This window comes from Chlorocebus sabaeus, chromosome 22, assembly GCF_047675955.1.
Source record: "Chlorocebus sabaeus isolate Y175 chromosome 22, mChlSab1.0.hap1, whole genome shotgun sequence".
Taxonomy (NCBI): Eukaryota; Metazoa; Chordata; class Mammalia; order Primates; family Cercopithecidae; genus Chlorocebus; species Chlorocebus sabaeus.
The window spans coordinates 65419014-65437303 of NC_132925.1; the positions used below are offsets into that span (position 1 = coordinate 65419014).

At 38.4% G+C, this 18290-nt stretch overlaps 1 protein-coding gene across 3 annotated transcripts in view; it reads left to right on the top strand.

The window, feature by feature from the left end:
• Window positions 1-18290, top strand: part of CNTN3 (contactin 3) — a 336826-nt gene that overhangs the window by 241219 nt on the left and 77317 nt on the right. For all 3 annotated transcript variants that reach the window (XM_007985007.3, XM_007985008.3, XM_073009925.1), the window contains one exon: window positions 1291-1441. In XM_007985007.3, coding sequence (XP_007983198.1) covers window positions 1291-1441 — 151 coding nt within the window. The remainder of the gene's footprint in view (window positions 1-1290; window positions 1442-18290) is intronic.

Genomic DNA, 18290 nt, shown 5'->3' on the forward strand with positions numbered 1-18290 from the left:
ATATGTCAAGAGTGATTGAAAAACCCTGGTTTAATGGGAAGTAGCTCTCTCATCTCTAGTGCCTGGCAGTTAGAAATGCATCATCTGTACCAGGAGGACTGATGCCTGGAGGGATGATCAACTGAAAATCTGGCTGCTGTTATCCATGACAGAGAAGTAGTATATTATGACAAAAAGAGGGAGGAGTTTACATATAAGTCTTAACTTGAAAGACTGCAATTCTATTGTAATAAATTAACCTAATGAGCCGTAGTTTATCAATCTTTAAATTGGGTGGAACCCTACTCAATGTACTGTGTGGGATTGTTGTGTATGAAAAAATATGAGGTGCGTAAACAAAAGATTGTATTCAAATATAAACAAGTTTTTGTTTTAACAAAAATCACTCTTTTAGGATTTTAATTTTTAAGGCCAGCAACCTCTGGATGCCATGTTTTCTTTACCACAATCACCTATATAATTACATAATATGATTCACTCTAAGATTTCCACTGATCAAATAAATAAATTATATTCACTGGGATTTGCCATAAGACACAGCGTTAGCTATTTGGGAAATGCACTAGGTTTTTAACGTTTTTCACATTTACAGTAAAAGGAAGAGTGATTTTTTTAAATTAACATACCCTTTCATTCAAATGATACAATATTATGTATCTTAAATGTTCAAATGTTGTTTCAGGATTAACATCCCATGAATTATTAGCGAACGTAATTATTTTCTACACATTATTATATTTCATGCAATATTATAGCATTTAAAATAATATGTGCATAATATTATTTTTCCCCAGTTTGGAAGTTCAACCTAACAGTTTGAACATTTTATCGTAGCACTTGATACATGCATATGTATGAGAATATTAATTCAATGCTTAGCCTCTGTTCTCAAAGCTTTTGCTGAGCTTTGTTGAATGCTAGGGACTGTACCAAGTGCTATGTCCTAAAGGTTAGCAAGAGAGATAACCCTATTCCTATCTTCATGGAGCTAACATTTAAAAACATTCTATACCAAATGTTTTCCTTGTATTTAATAAATGCATGATTGAGCTACTTTAAATCTTCACCATAAACTAAAAATCTCTTTATAAAGTAATTGTCTGATGATTTAGACTTGCTAGAAAACATAATAGCATGAATTATCCTGTGTGTGGCACACAGTAAGCCAAGTAAATCAAGCACCGACACCCTGAATGTAAAGAAAACTTTTAAAACTGTAAAAATGGGCCTTTAAAATTGACAAGAAATTTTGTAAATGATCCACTTCTCCTCTCCTTTCTTGCTTTTCAGCTTCTGCTCCAGATTTTTCAAAGAATCCAATGAAGAAGTTGGTTCAGGTGCAGGTGGGCAGCCTGGTCAGCTTGGATTGTAAACCCAGAGCCTCCCCAAGGGCACGCTCCTCCTGGAAGAAGGGGGACGTGAGCGTGCAGGAGCATGAAAGGTATTCTGATGTCCAGAAAAGTGGTCATTTACTTTCCTCTCACTTTCCATGCTGATGTCAACATAGGTTTTAAATATGAAATGAAACAAAATAGCATTTCAGTAGCATGTGAGATCTTTAAGAACTAAAATAGTGGTATTTTTGTTCTTCAATACCTTTGTAAGAGTATTCAGTTTTTTGAAATCGAAACACAGAAAATATATCTAAGTTCTTCCCACATAGAATACTTTTTCTTAACAAGAATTTTCTTCCTGAATCACCGGGAAGACTCAACCAGAATGATGAAGGAATGTCGGTCCCAGAAGCAGACCCACATCCCAGGACAAAGAAGAGAAGGATGTATAATAACAGCACATGCCAAAGAAATACAAATATTGCTGTTATCCTGTACTCAAATAATTTTGCACTACCGGTATTTAGTTTAAGCAAAGGTGTCCCTGGTTTCCTGGTTATAATTATAACATTGAGATGAAGAAGCAGGATGGGCTTAGTGAAAAGCACAGATTCTGGAGCTAGACCACCTGGTTTCAAATCTTCATTTTTGCCTTTACTTGCTCAATACTGTGACCTAATCTTCCTGTGCCTCATTCCCTTATTTGTTAGTGGGAATGATAATAGTTCACGCCTAATGTCAAGAATTGTTATGTGGATGAAGTACATAAATATTAATAAAGCACTTAGGTAAACACCTGCCAGAAAGTAAGCATAAGTATTGGTTATTACTGCTGCTTATCTATTATAAATTTACTATTTATTTATTATTTATTATTACAATTTATTGAGTATTTATTGCCAGGGATTATGCTCAGAGCTTGTGATAAGCAGAATAATTGGCCCCAAAGCATCCCTCTCCTTATCCTGGAAAACTGTTACTGTGTTATATTACATGGCAAAAGGTAATTAAATTTGCAGGTAGAATTAAGGATGAGACTGAAGTCATATCAGTTGACTTTAAAATAAGGAGATTATCCTGGAGTATCTGGGTGGGCCCAAAGTAATCACCTGAGCCCTTAAGAGAGGAAGAGGAAGGTGGAAGGATTGGTCAGAGAGCTGTGATAATCACAGAAGGGGCAGGAGAGACCTGAAGCCTGAGAAAGACCCTGATGAGTGTTGCTGGCTGTGAAGATGGGGGAGGCGGCCAGCAGTAAAGAAAACAGGGACTTCAGTTCCATGACCACAAGAGGCTGCATTCCACCAGCAACCTGAATGAGCACAAAATGATTCCAGATTCAGAAGGAACGCAGCCCTTCTGCGTCTTGATTTTAGCGCAGTGAGACATATACTGGACTTCTGACCTCCAGAACTGTAAGAGAACAAATTGATGTTGTTTTAGGCCATCAGGTTTGTGGTCATTTATAACAGCAATAGGAAACTTAACACAGAACACTACGTGAATTATCACCTTGAAATATTTCTGCAGGTAATGAGAAAATGGAAACTTAGTGGAATTAATTTGTCTGAAGTCACATAGCCGGGATTGGGAGCCATTCTGTTTGACTCTAGGACATAACCATTAAGCTTTATCAGAACCACATTTTGTACAGGGAGCCCAGAATCTTTGAGGTGGTCTCAGCCGTTGAAGTCATAGAGTCCAAATTATTACTTTGGAAATGAAAGGAAAACAAACAAACAATAAAACCTTAGGCCAAGAAATGTGGATTTGCTTTTCTAACGTCACAGCATCAGATGGTACATGACCAGGTTGAACGCTTTTAGATTATAGGCCCAAAGGTATATTTAGACAAGTTGGTTACAACAGCACAATCTGTAGTTCCTCCACTATTTAACCAAAGATACCTTCATTAAAAGGCAGACACAGCAGGATGACAAGATAAAATTGTGAACTGAGTGGTTTGACACAATCCAGCCAAATGCTAGGCTGCACAGAATAGATTTCTGGAACAGGAGGTTAATTAGTGATTTGCAGTTTGATTTTGTAAGCCGGTTTAAACAACTACGGGCTTATGGCACAAACTAGTTAATTTTGGCTATGCTGGAAGTGAACTCTTCATATGGAACTGCTGACATTTTTGTTTTCAAAAATTTTTTAATTGATTCAATAATATACGTGAATTAAATAGAAATTATTTCCCATGGACATCAGTGCTTTGTACAATACTAAATCAACTTGTTGCACAGTAGCAAATATAGTAGGTAGAGGCTTTTAATCTTAATTTTTAAAGGGGATTAAAGGATTAAGAGATTTAGCTAGAGATACACAAGGAGAGATTTATATCCACATTGTATAGTGATGGTGCTGGTAAAAATGTATAAGTTCCAGGATCTAACCTGGAATTTCTGATTTAGCCACTTAATACTTTAACCTATACTTAATACAAGTACAGATTTGTGGCACAAGCTATTTAATTTTGACTATGCTGGAAGTTAACTCTTCCTTTATAACTGCTGACATTTTTGTGTTCAAAGATTTTTGAACACAATTTAGTGTCATTAGATCAGCTATGTAATACCTCTGAACCTTTGTTTCCTCTTCCATAATATAGAGATAATATATCCTTCCTTACATAGTCACCGTAAAATCAAGATTTAGCCTGATATTTGTACATATACATATACTGATCTCTAAGAATGAGATCATGTTGTAAATGAAGTTTTGAAAGTAAAAGTGACTGAAAAAGAATTTTTTTGTTTGTTGGTTGGCTGTTCATTGGTTGGTTGGTCACTGTGAAGGCTGACAATCAAGGCTACCTGGACTCTCCATTCAAAAGGAATGCAGGCCCTGCTGTCTTGCTGTCCTATCACTCTCAACTCGTGAAACAAAACCACTGTTTTAGCGCCAGCCTCCCAGTGACATCCCAGGCAACATCAAGGAGGAAGGAAGAAGTAAGAATGTACTTCCTTCTGTTTAAGAGTGTTCCCAGAAGTCCTATACAACACTCTTCCTTAGACCATACTAATCAGAAACCCATTCCCTGGCCACATTTAACTGCAAGAGAAACTGGGAAATACAGGTGGTTTTTTTTGTTTTTGTTTTTGTTTTGTTTTTGTTTTTGTTATTTATTTATTTTTTTTCTGGATGGGAATGCACCCAATAAAAAAATGAAAGTGTGTTTTTAAGGAGAGAAAGGAAAATAATTGCTAACCCGGCAGTGTCTCATGGTAGTAATAGTTAGTTCTCTGTCCCTTTCAAGCCTGCTGACACTCTGCTTTGTATGATATATTTCTAATATCTCCCCTACAGATCATAAGCTTTCATATATGAAGATATCTGTAAAAAGAGGGAAAATATTTAAAAGAGGGTCCATAGTGTTCCAATCCTCCTTAGATCTGTGGTTTGAATTTTGTTTTTATCATTTTGAACAGCAAAAATCACTGATGAGCCAGGGCTTTGATGCTTAGGGAGAAGCCTGCTAGAAGCAATTATGGAACAAGTTGCGGACTTGAACCTCCTCCAAGTCCATGGGAAATCAGAGTGGCCACAGCCATCACTTGGCAATGAAAGCCCCGGATCTTTCCCTCTTGACTTGGTCTGCAGGCTTCAGCCAAATCAGAAAAACATGTTAAATGGTAGATTTATTGTGGTTGTTAGATCATGGACTGTTACAACTTTTAAAATGCGGATTCAATCTTATTTGAAGGAGAAATGAAGTCATTGGTGCATTCAAGAATATAAGACAGTTTTTTGTTGGGATATTTGTGACAAAATTTGAAATGTATTTTATTTTTAGTTTTTTTAAGAGGCTAATTTGGACTTGTCGTTGAATAAGAAACTTACGATAAAGATGAAAGCTTTCTCTAGCCTAACCTAAAGGCCACTGGCAGCAAATACATTTTGATTAAGGTAATATTCTGTATATGTGTCATTCAAGGTCTAAATCAGAAAACAAACAAAGGATTAAATACTTTTCTTAAGCACTGAATAAACTAAGGCTGGGTACAGTGGCTCATGCCTGTAACCCCAGCACTTTAGGAGGACAAGGCGGGCGGATCACCTGAGGTCGGGAGTTCGAGACCAGCCCAACCAACATGGAGAAACCTTGCTTCTACTAAAAATACAAAATTAGCTGGACGTGATGTCACATGCCTATAATCCCAGCTACTTGGGAGGCTTGAACCTGGGAGGCAGAGGTTACATTGAGCCAAGATCACGCCACTGCACTCCAGCCTGGGCAACAAGAGGGAAACTCCTCCTTCCAAAAAAAAAAAAAAAAAAAAAAAAGGATTGGATAAACTGATAAATATGCCTTCTATGTAAATCATATAATAATATGTTTGAATAATCGACCAGGCGCGGTGGCTAATGCCATTAATCCCAGCGCTTTGGGAGGCCGAGGCGGGTGGATCACGAGGGTCAGGAGATGAAGACCATTCTGGCTAACACAGTGAAACCCCACCTCTACTAAGAAATACAAAAAAAATTAGCTGGACATGGTGGCAGGCGCCTGTAGTCCCACCTACTCAGGATGCTGAGGCAGGAGAATGATGTGAACCTGGGAGGCAGACCTTGCAGTGAGCCGAGACTCCAGTCTGGGCAACAGTGACACTCCGTCTCAAAATATCAGCACAATAACAGCTTTGCAATTATGAATCAGCGGTGATAATGTGGATCTAAGTCAGTGAGACACCTAAATTACGGAATTGCTTTGAAGAAATTAGAGTTGTTTCTTTCAAGTATGGAGAGCATTTCAATCTAGAGTAGTAAATGTATTACTGCCCAACAGTGGTCTTCAAAAAGCTGCTCTGAGTAGATAACAAAGGCTTATCCTGCAAAAAGTGATTCCTGGGCTCTCACAGTTAAGTTCACATTTGAAAATACCTTGAGTACCTACTGTATGCTAGGCACTAAGTATTTGTTATTTATCAGATACGTCTATGCCATTGTTTTTAGCTTTTCAGGGCACACAGACAGGTAACAGGACAGGTACAATAAAACTCAATTGACAAAGTACAGGGCGTTCAGGGATCACCTGGGAAGGCTCTATTTCCAAATGAGGGATCAGGGCAAGCTCCCTGGAGAAGGTGATATCTGCAGCAGGACTTGAAAGATGATGGGGGTTTTTGTTGGAGAAAAGTGTTCCAGGCAGAAGGGACAGCATGTGCAAAGCTACAGAGGCCAGTCATGGTTTGGGTACTATCTTAGTTCATTCGGGCTGCTATAACAAAGTACTAGATTGGGTAATTTATAAATAATGGAAGTTTATTGCTTACAGTTCTGGAGGCTGGGAAGTCTAAGAACAAGGCACCAGTCTGGTGAGGGCTCACTCTCTGCCACATAGATGGGGCCGTTTTGCTGCATCCTCATATGGTAGAAGGGGAAAGACAGCTCCATTCAACCTCTTTTGCAAGGGTACTGACCTTATGCCCCTATGTCTTAATCACTTCCCAAAGCCCCCCCTTCTTAATACCATCGCAATGAGCATGAGGTTTCACCATGGATTTTGGAGGGACATATTCAGATCATAGCAGGTACTTGATTAACTGATTTTTCAGTGGACCTCCATTTTAAGGTGCCATGACAGAGAGTGGGCAGAGAGAATTGGGCAGTAGAGGTAAGCAGGGGTCTTACTGTCAATGACAGTGTACCCGAATTAGGGAGTTTGGGGTCTATTCCATAAGCAGTGGGAAGCAACAAAATAAAATCAAAGGAGAAGACATACAGGATTAAATTTCTGTTTAAAAAAGAGGACCAGCAGGGTGTGGTGGCTCACGCTTGTAATCACAGCACTTTGGGAGGCCAAGGCAAGTGGATCACTTGAGGCCAGGAGTTTGAAATCAACCTGGCCAACATGGTGAAACCCATCTCTACTAAAAACACAAAAATTAGCTGGACATGGTGGCACACTTCTGTAATCACAGTTACTGGGGAGACTGAGGCATGAGAATTGCTTGAACCCAGGAGGTGGAGGTTGCAGTGAACCGAGACCTTGCCACTGCACTCCAGCCTGGGCAACAGAGCGAGAACCTGTCTCAAAACAAACAAGAAAAAAAAAAAAAAAAACACTGGTACCAGCAGATGAGTTGAAGTGGTACCAAGACTGAAGGCAAGATTCCTCATTAGCAACAATCCACCAATCTGAGCAAAACAGTGTTACAGCCTGAACTAAGAAGTGACAGTGGGAATGAAGGGAAACCTTGAGGAGTTTGAGAAAATGTTCCATCAACAAGACCTGTTGATTAGAGGCATGATTTGAAGTGAAGACGGAAGTCAAGGATAAATCCTAGATTTCTGGGTTAGGAATCAGGGAGTATGGGAGACCCATTCAGTGTAACAGGGAACCTTATAGAAATGGCAGAAATGAGGGCGAATAGGATAAGTTCAGTTTGAGATTGGTTGAGTTTGAAGTACCTACTGAAAAACCAACTGGATGTATCTGTGCATACAAAGGTTGAGTGAATCTGGAACTTAGGAGAAAGACTCAGGTTATAGAATAGCAATTTATGTGTCATGAGCTTGGAGATGGTAGCTGAGCCATTGTAGTGGATACAGTTTTCAAGAAGGGTAGATGTCATTAAATGGTAGAGGCTGTACAGCCTGCCTCTGAAACTCTTGTACATGCAAGTTATGAGTCAAGAGAACTGTGTTATGGTCTCAGTTAGTGATTTAGTGATTGATTTATTAAGTAAGTGTCAAGTCACCTGGTGCTCAACTATTCTAAACTTCATAGTTACTGGCATTCAGTATTGAGTAAAGGTTTTTCTTTTTCTTATTTTGGCTTTTTTTGTTTGTTTTATATTGGTATTATCCAATCCAATATTGGGTAAAGTTATTCTGCTTTTTATCTCCCTGCAACAAGAAACAGTTTTGAATAAACAAAAATTTCCTGCCCTTTTCCAGTATTCAGTAGTATTTCACCAGGTGTCAATGTTTTTTGCTGTTTCATTCATTCATTCATTCACTTAAATCCACCTATTTCCAAAAAAGACAAATCAAAACTGTATGTTTTGTCTCTTTTAAGGAAACTAACATTGAAAAAGACCCTTGAGAATGTGAACAGGCATGGTTTGTGAGAAAGAGCCAGTTGGCATATTTTAAAAATTGTTTAACTTATCTCTATCACTTAGTGGTACTTAAAACATAGTAGCTAATTAGTTTTTTAAATGGAGTCCTTCATTTGAATGCTATTGCTTATAATAGTAAATATTTTATTGCAATAACCTCAGTCAGAAGAAAGTAAAAGAATGGCTCATTGCTTCTAATTAACACATTAAAATTATTTCAGATGTTTTATGCAACATTTAATGCTATCAAAAATTAAATGCCTTTTAGAGAAAGAGTAAAGGATTTTTTCTTTTTTTTTTTTTCCAAATTTGAATAACTATAATCTGGGCAATGTTTTTCAAAGGTATTACCCAATCTTAATGTATTTCCTGCACATAGATAAAAGCTGGCATTAAAATGCAGTAAGAATTATATGCTCTATTATTCAATTTATATGACATGTTTGAAAAAGGAACAGTTTTATGGAAAAAAATAGTGATCACTGCTTGCCAGAGGCTGGGAGTGGGGAGTGGGTTTAGAAGTTGACTCTCAGGGACATAGAAGGATTTTTGGGGTGAGGGACCTGCTGTAGCTCATGATTGTGAGAGATGACGTGACTGCATTCATCTGTTAAAATGCACAGAATTGTGCATCTGAAAAAGGTGTTTCCGAGACCAGCTTGGTCGGGGAGACGCTAACCCAGCAGCACTAGGGAAATTAAAGACACACACACAGAAATATAGAGGTATGAAGTGGGAAATATCAGGGGTCTCACAGCCTTCAGAGCTGAGAGCCCTGAACAGAGATTTACCAATGTATTTATTAACAGCAAACCAGTCATTAGCATTGTTTCTGTAGATATATGATTAACTAAAAGTATCCCTTATGGGAAACGAAGGGATGGGTGGAATTAAAGGAATGGGTTGGGCTAGTTAACTGCAGCAGGAGCATGTCCCTAAGGCACAGATCACTCATGCTATTGTTTGTGGCTTAAAAATGCCTTTAAGTGGTTTTGCCCCCTGGGCAGGCCAGGTGTTCCTTGCCCTCATACCCTTAAACCCACAACCTTCCACCTTGGGCGTTAAGGCCATTATGAACATGTTACAGTGCTGCAGAGATTTTGTTTATGGCCCGTTTTGGGGCCAGTTTATGGCCGGATTTCAGGGAGCCTGCTCCCAACAAGGCGTATCATACTGTATTTAAATTATGCCTTAATTGTAAAAGCTATATGCAATTTTACATTCATCTCCACCCTGATCAAGTAGTTTCATATAGGAGTTTAAAAGCTCAAGAAATGCTCTTAACTGGTCACCTTTGCCATTTATGAAATACTGAGTCATGTGATGATGGTATTTACAAGCAGAATCTAAACTTTTGCAAATAACCAGGATGATTCTTTCAGAGCCAAGACCTCTTAGCATTTTTGTCATTGCCACTCCTAGTGGCCACAGCCTCACTTTGATAAAGATGTGCCTAGAAATGCTGTCACTATCCAACAGATCTGTTTTAGGTGGCACTGCCCCTTGGCTCAAGCTTTTAAATGAAGAACAGGGACTCCTTTGCCAAAGGAATGTGTCTGTCTTCATCTCTTCCCCCTTCCCTTACACTACCTGGCTCCTCTTCTCACAGTGTAGTCCACTTTTCTTCATACTGTTCAAAATGCTGCTCCCATCTCTCTCAGCCTTCCACTGTCCCCTTCATCCAAAAAGCCTGACTTTATTTTAATCTTCCCCTTCATCCGTGGTCTACCCATCAAAACAGTTGTTCCCTCACAACTGCCAGGTAGGTGTGCAAGCTCAGTGAGTTTCAGTGAATCTAGCCTCAGATACAGAGCTGAGATCTCAGTGAGTCTTTGGCTCCTGTATCTTACTTTAATCTCTAACTGTTGAACCTTGAAGCACAGGGAGGATATTATTTCATATGTGGATGCCGTCACTTTTAACAACCAGATAGATTGACGTCCCCGCCTCCTGCCTGGAAGGAAGGTACTCCATGTTGTTTACTAATTTGTCATATTGTTATTTTTCACTGGGTATTATGTCCATCTCTGGGAATACATAGTTGAATAAGAGACATCAAGGAGCCATCAAAAAGCCCACAGTCTGTTGAGAATGTGGATAACTAAACCATCAGTTACAGTGGAATAGACTAAATGATTAAGGTGACCATGGAAGTTATTCTACAAACTGGGACATTGTAGAAGGGAAAGGGGGCACTGTTAGTAATGACCTCCAAGACAACACATGTAAACTAGGACTGGCTGAGCATACTGGACATTGCCATCCTGCCTCTAGTGAAGGTGTTTATAGAGACTGTTGCCAACTGGTCTTTTCAACCAGTAAGAATCACAGAGAAGAGATGCTGTCTCAGCCCTGGGAAGCAGAAGAGCAGCTCCATGAGTGCAGACATCTCAAAGGAAGGGATGTAAAATGCAGCAAAGCAAAAGAGTGGGGAACATGCTGTCCAAACAGAAAGGACTGCACAGGCAAGAAGCAAAACTGGGTATTTATTCCTTTATTCCAGTTGTGTCACTGGCAAAGTTCACATATGATCATGAAAATAAGAAAGCCTGGCTTGAGTTTTTCCACAGATAGAAAACCATTCCTCTTCTTCAAAGGAGGTGAACATTGGAGGCAGATCTCTTCTCTTAAAGGGATGATTGAGATGTCTGGGTAAATAAGCAAGAGTTCTAGAGAGTAGAGAGCAGCTGCCTTCCTGACCTGGCTTCCCCAACCCATACCTCCATTTCTCATATGCTTTCAGCTGGAAAAAGAAAAGGAATGAGGTCCTTTGCCAATAACCCCCATACTCTATGAGAAGATTAAGCTGATTTCAGAGCAAAGATAGGAGATGAGTGAATGAAATCCCAGAGTTTGGGTTAGGGATGGGGCTCATGGTGTGATAAGCACCTCCTCTCTCCAATACCCTACCCTCCACCACCAGCACATACCTACAGATCTTCCCCTATAACCCCCAGACAGCTTCCGTTTCTGTGTGGGTATTTGTATCATTATTTACATGAATTATTTATGCCTAATTGGCATGCAGTATATGAATTGCTGTGTGCATTATTCACTGTGTCAGATGAAGTTAAATGTATGTTTTATTTGCTCCTTTAATTTTAGCATATGGAAAGGGCAAAGCATGGAAGTCAGAAAGATGTGGGTCAGATCTTGGCTGTGTCACTTGCCACCTATGGGGTGTTAGACAAGTTACATAATTCCTGAGCCTTGGCTTCCTTACTGGAAAATGAGGCCAGGAATCCTTAAACAGAGTTAGTCAGCCTCGTAGGTGGCATTTGTGTGGCACACGCTCTTAGTGAGGGATGAGTTAAAGAAATTGGTTTCCCTGATAGGCATAGAAACCCAAAGTTTCCTGTGGACAAATTATTTCCAACTTTGTCCCTGCCTCATTTCTCTCACATTCTGGGGGACCCCCCTTTTAAAATCTCAGTGGATTGCGAAGATTGAAACAATGTGTGTAAATTATCTGCTAAAATGACTTCTCTGTAGATGCTCAGAAAAAGGTTTCTGATGCTATTAATATGACTTTCATGTATTTATCTACTTATGTATTTACTTAATTGTAGGTTCAGAGGGCAAATGTGCAGGTTTTTTACAAGGGCACAGTGTGTAGTGCTGGGGTTTGGGCCTCTATTGAACGCATCACCCAGATATAGTGAACATGCCCTGTGAAAGCATGGTTTTTCAATCCTGGTGTCCCTGCTTTCCTCCTCACTTCTGGAGTTCCCAAGATCTGTTGTTTCCATATATATGTCAGTATGTACCCACTGTTTAGCTCCCACTTTATAAGGGCGAACGTGGGGTTTTTGATTTTGTGTTTCTATGTTAATTTACTTACAATAATGGCCTCCATCTGCATCCTTGTGGCTGCAAATGACATGATTTCATTCTGTTTTATGACTGCATAATATTCCATTCTTCATATGTACCGTATTTTCTTTATCCAATACACTGTTCATGGGCAACTAGGTTGATTCCATGACTTTACTCTTGGGAATAGTGCTGTGATAAACATAGGAGTACAGGTGGTTTTTTATTAGAATGATTTATTTTCCACTGGGTAGATACCCAGTAGTGGGATTGCTGAGTTGGACGGTAGTTACGTTGTTAGTTCTTTGAAAATTCTCCATGCTGTTTTCCATAAGAATTGAACTAATTTACATTCCCACTAACAGTATATATGTTCCCTTTTCTGTGTACCCTCGCCAACGTCTGCTATGTCTTGACTTTCTAATATAGCCATTCTGACTGGTGTGAGATGGTATCTCATTGTGGCTTTAATTTGAATTTCTCTGAGAATTAGTGATGTTGAGCATTTTTTCATGTTTGTTTGCTGCTTGTATGTCTTCTTTATTATTTCTTAACTGTTTTCATCACGTTACTCAGATGCCTTAAGAGTAATAAGTCTGAGCTGAAAAGAAAGGTAAGTACAGACCTTTCTTTTTTAGAACAATCAACTGAATTCCACATTATTTAAACCTTCTTAAGCAAATTCCACCCAAATATTATTTTAAACAGATTGCTGACACATGGTCTGTAAAATCATATCAACTAAATTTTGCAGATAACCCTGCAGTTCTTAGATCCATATTTCAAATTTGGTCTTTATGTGTTATAGAAGTTAAGGCCACCTTAAAATCTATTTTGTCAGTGTTGTGATTTTGATAGGGGAATGTAGGTTAATGAATCTGAATGTGCTGGGGATTTGAATCTACTTCAAGCCAGTTCATTGTTAGAACTGGATAAATAATTCATATCCTTGCTCAATATAAATGTTTTATTTACAGGAAGTAACTACCTATACCGTATTCTTTTGGTCATATAGCATTTCTCACTCAGGCCCAAAACTCCCACATGCATTTAACCATAGACCAATCTCTGTTCTGTTTCCCTGCTCTCACTTGAAATTCAAAGAAAAAAATATTAACACAATCATAGAAACACCTGATATCATTACATGGTACTTTTGCATTTTTTCTTTTAATATTTTTAAGATGGGGGAAAAAGGAGCTTTCTTTAGAAGTGAGAATATTGACGGTTTTAACAAAATCAAGATGCAGTACAAGAGTTCATATATCATTACCTTTTGAATAATATTGAAAAGAAAGGAGAAGAGAAAGAAGCAGAATTCTCCTTGCATTCTGTATTTGTAGGCTTGCAGTTTTCTCTGGCTGGAATATCTTTTCCTCTCAACCTAGAAAACCCTTACGTATCAGTGAAGGTCCAGCTTTATTGTTACTTGCTATGAGAAGCCTTTCTGGAGCTGAATAGGCAAGATAATTGCTCTTTCTTCTGTTTTACCCTTTTGGTTTCTTTATATATTCAGTAGTATCACTTAACACAGTGTGTTATATCTGTTTGTGCAGAAGACCATCTCACCTGTATTCTTGCAAAGCCTTCACCTTATCCCTCTTTGTACCCTCAGCCTCTGCTCTGTACATCTTTGTTCATTTCAACTTCCATTTATTCATCAAATATTTATTTAACATCTTCTGTTCCCATTAACTTTTGCTGCATAACAAATCACTCTAAAACTTTTTTTTTTTTTTTTTTTTTTTTTTTGAGAGACAGGGTCTCACTGTGTCATCCAGACTGGAGTACAATGGCATGCATGATCATAACTCATTGCAGCCTCCAACTCCTGGGCTCACGTGTGTCTCCTGCCTCAGCCTCCAGAGTGACTGGGACTACAGGCATGCGCCACCACACCTTGCTAATTTATATATATATATATATATATATATATTTTAGAGAGGGGTTCTCAGTGTGTTACCCAGGCTAGTCTTAAACTCCTGGCCCCAAGCAATCCTCCTACTTCTGCCTCCTAAAGTTCTAGGATTATAGGCATGAGCACCATGTGCCCTGCTAAAACACTGTTGTAATGGTGTAAAGCAACAATCATTTTATCATCTCTCAAGGTTTCCATGGGTCAGACGTTCCGGCAGAGATTGGTTGACAAGGCAGTATTTGCTCGGTGTGTCTCCTGTGGCTGCAGTGGGATGGGGGCTGGAGACAGCAGCTGGAAGATAGGTGTACATTATACTCTCTCCTCTCATGAAGCTCAAGGCCTCTGCTTGTGGTCTCTCCACATGGGCGAGTATGGGCTTCCTATGCTATCATGGCCTCAGCGAGAGTCATAATGCCTACCCAGGGCAGCTAAAGGCATTAAGAGTGAATGTTCAAGCTAGCAAGATGGAAGCTGAATTGCCTAGGCTCTGAAGACACCATCATTCTCCCTGCATTCCACTGGTGACCAGTGAGTCACAAGCTATCCAAATTCGAAGGGAGAGAAGTTAGACTTTACTTTTTTCCCCTTGATTTTATTAAGGTAAACTTGACAAGTAAAAATTACATATATTTAAGGAGCACGAGGTAATATTTTGATATATGTATATACTGTGAAGTCAGTACCACAATCAAGCTAATTAACATATCATATCTATCACCCCACATAGTTACCATTTGTGTGTGTGTGTGTGTGTGTGTGTTGAGAATACTTAAGATCAGCACTCTTAGCAATTTCAAGTACATAATACAGTGCAATTAACTATAATTCCCATGCTGTATACTAGAGCTCCAGAGCTTACTCAGTCTGCATAATGGAACCTTTGTCCTTTGACCACCATTTCTCCATCTCCCCCATCCTCCAGCTCCAGGCAATCACCATTCTACTTTTTTTTTTTTTTAACTGTAAAACATTCCACATATAAGTGAGATCATACAGTATTTTCCTTTCTATGTCTGGTTTACTTCATTTCACATAATGTCCTCTAGGTTCGTCCATGTTGTGACAAATAGCAGAATCTCCTTCTTTTATAAGGCTGAATAATATTCTGTTTACATATGTACCACATTTTATTTAGTCATCCATCAGTGAACCTTTTAATGGGAGAGTGGCAAGGATTTAGTGGGGCAAGAGGGTTGCGAAATACTGTGTTCACCTTTTGGAAATGCAATCTGGAACACCTACCATGTGCCCTGCCATGTGTAAGACTCTGAAGATACTACAGTGAATTAAGACAGATATGGTCTCTTCTTCATGGAGCTTGCATAAGGAATAGAAAGAATATAAATAAGTGGAAAAGATAATTTTTTTTTAGCCATAAAGAAAAAGAAAGTATCATTATATGGTACATTTCAAGAAAGGCCTTGTGGGGTGGGCTCAGTGGCTCACACCTATAATCCTAGCACTTTGGGAGACCAAGGCAGGAGGATCATTTGAGGCCAGGAGTTCAAGGCCAGCTTGGGCAACAGAGTGAGACTCATTTTGCAAAAAGTGTAAAAAATTACCCAGGCGTAGTGGTGCACACTGGTAGTTTCAACTATCTAGGAGGCTGAGGCAGAAGGATGGCTTGAACCCATGAATTGGAGGTTGCAGTGAGCTGTGATCATGCTGCTATACTCCAACCTGGATGACAGAACGAGATGGAGATTTGGTTTAGGGTCACAGTAGTGACCCTGTGAAAAAAAGACTGTGTATTCTTGAGGTAGATCTGGATGAATTTGTACTTATGACATAATATTTCCTACCTAATGATCACATTTTATGTTTGTTGTACATGAATTATACAGCTCCCAACTTGACCTTTAGACTGTATCTAAAGGATTAGGAATAATTCTTACTCATACTTGTATTTTCCAAAACACTTACTGCATTTTAAGTACTCCACAAATATTTGTTGAAGTGCATGTCACTCTTTCCTGGACAGCTTCCCATGTCTTAAAAGTACTTAAAATTTTCCAATTTAATTTATTGCAACTATTTCTTAGAAATGTAAAAAAATTGATTTTTTAATAGATTTCTACTTGAGGCTTTCTATTAAAAAATATGGAGTGTACTATATTTTAGTATGTTCTTCCTCTTCCCTGAAGCCCTTCATGGAAACAGGTGAGTGGATGGATGGATGATAGATGGATGGTTGGATGGATGGATGTCAAATGAGATGTCCAGTGAAGCACTGTTTCCCTTACACTTCTGTGAAAGAGAAATGAAAATGCAGATTGGTAATGATGATTTCTGCCTCCTGTATTCTGATCCCTGGAGAGGACTTACTCATAATTTATGATCTGTTATACAAAGTATAGAATTGTTACACTGAGGTGAATTTCTCTGCCTCTCTCAGAACAATTCATTTTTTACTTTGACCCATTTTCCACTTCGTGATCTTATTTGTGTATTTTACAATTGTGTCTTAATGCAGATTTCATTGCTAGAGTAATATTTATGGGAAGATGAGAGTATCTGAAACTTTTTGAGCCTGAAATTCTAAAAAATATATATAATTGAGGTGGAATATATAAATATCCTGTTTTGGAAAAGAAGAGATTATTTTCTAACCTTTTACATTCAAATACTAAAAAAAGAAACACCTTTAGCTTAAAGATTATTTTAAACACATTTTTTCCTAGCATTTATGAATTTACTTGAGAAAACAATAGTATTTCAAAGTTTAGTAAAATCTTGTTTTTTTAGTTTAATTTTATAAACTTATACTTTATTGTATTTTTTATTTCTTTATTACTCTAGCCTACTTTTAATAACTTTATATCTTCTAGTCTATTTCATTTACTTATATCATGTCATATTTCACAAAGAATTTGAGACAGTTTATCAAGTAATACACAAAGTGAACGCTGAGGAGAAAAGAATATGCCAGTGTTCCAGTTGCCTAGAATGTAAGTTTCTTAAGAACAGCATAAATCCTCACCAGGGAATCTTTACTGCTTATGACAGAGCCAGGTCTGTGTTGTAAATTTAATAAATGTTTGTGGAATGAATGTATGAAGTTAGTTTACAAAATATATACCAACTTAGTTGAGATCCACAATTTTCGCTGAGAGCTTTGTGGTAACAAATGAACAGGGAAAAATACTGTTAATTAACAATCCACAGCATCTGTAAGATGAAATAAAACCGTTTGATAAGGAGATACACAACTCTTCCTGGCCAAGAAATGTTATGTGTGTGTCCAAATCCATTGGATGCCCACAGAGAGAACACTGAGTAATGCAGTACTTAAACTCCTCGTACTTAAAGTAAAATACAATCAATTTTAAAGGTTAATTCTTTTACTGTTCACAACTTAAGGGTAACTTTGAATATTAACACTCAGGACTCTTGAGGAATACATAGGCCACATTTCTTTTAGCTAACTTTCCATGAATATTATTTCTCACCATATCTCATTATTTCTCACGTATGTTTGTAGAAGTTTGGAGTAGATGTTATTTCAAGGTTATGCTCGGGATCAAGAACCTGAGATACAGAGAAGGTGCTGCAGTGCAAATGAAGAGTCAGATGCTTAAATGAGTCCATTGAACTAGCACTAAAGTTTTGTTACCTTATGAAAGGTGTGTTGGCCCACCAGAACCTGCACTTGACTAGTTGGTGATAAACTGTCTGTCTGGAGGAGGGACAAGAATGTTCAGGTTGTCAGGACTGAGATGTTACTGGGAAAGCAAATTGAAGCCCTCTCTATTGTATGAACAAATGTGTGACTCAAGACCCAGGTTCTTGAGCAACATTATCGTTTTGTTTTACTGCTAGATAATTTGTAAGGAACCCGTCATCAAATGTACACAGTCATCATAAAAGGAAACGTCAATGAAGCATTTCTAGAAAGGCTAGCACTGAAGCCGCTAAGACAAAGAGGTTGCAAACCTACTTCTGCGTCATTGGATGAATCTAATTGCTAGCAGAGGTTCTTAACCAGAGGCCATGTATCTTAGATGATCTGATCCCCTCCTCAGTTGTGTGAAAACTGTTATTGTTTTGTTTTGTTTTGTCTTTGTGTGTGTGTATACATATGTTCTACAGAGAGGTTTCCCAGATTTTTCAAGTACTCAAAGAACCTTGTGTCCTAGAAAGGTTAAAAACACTATGTAA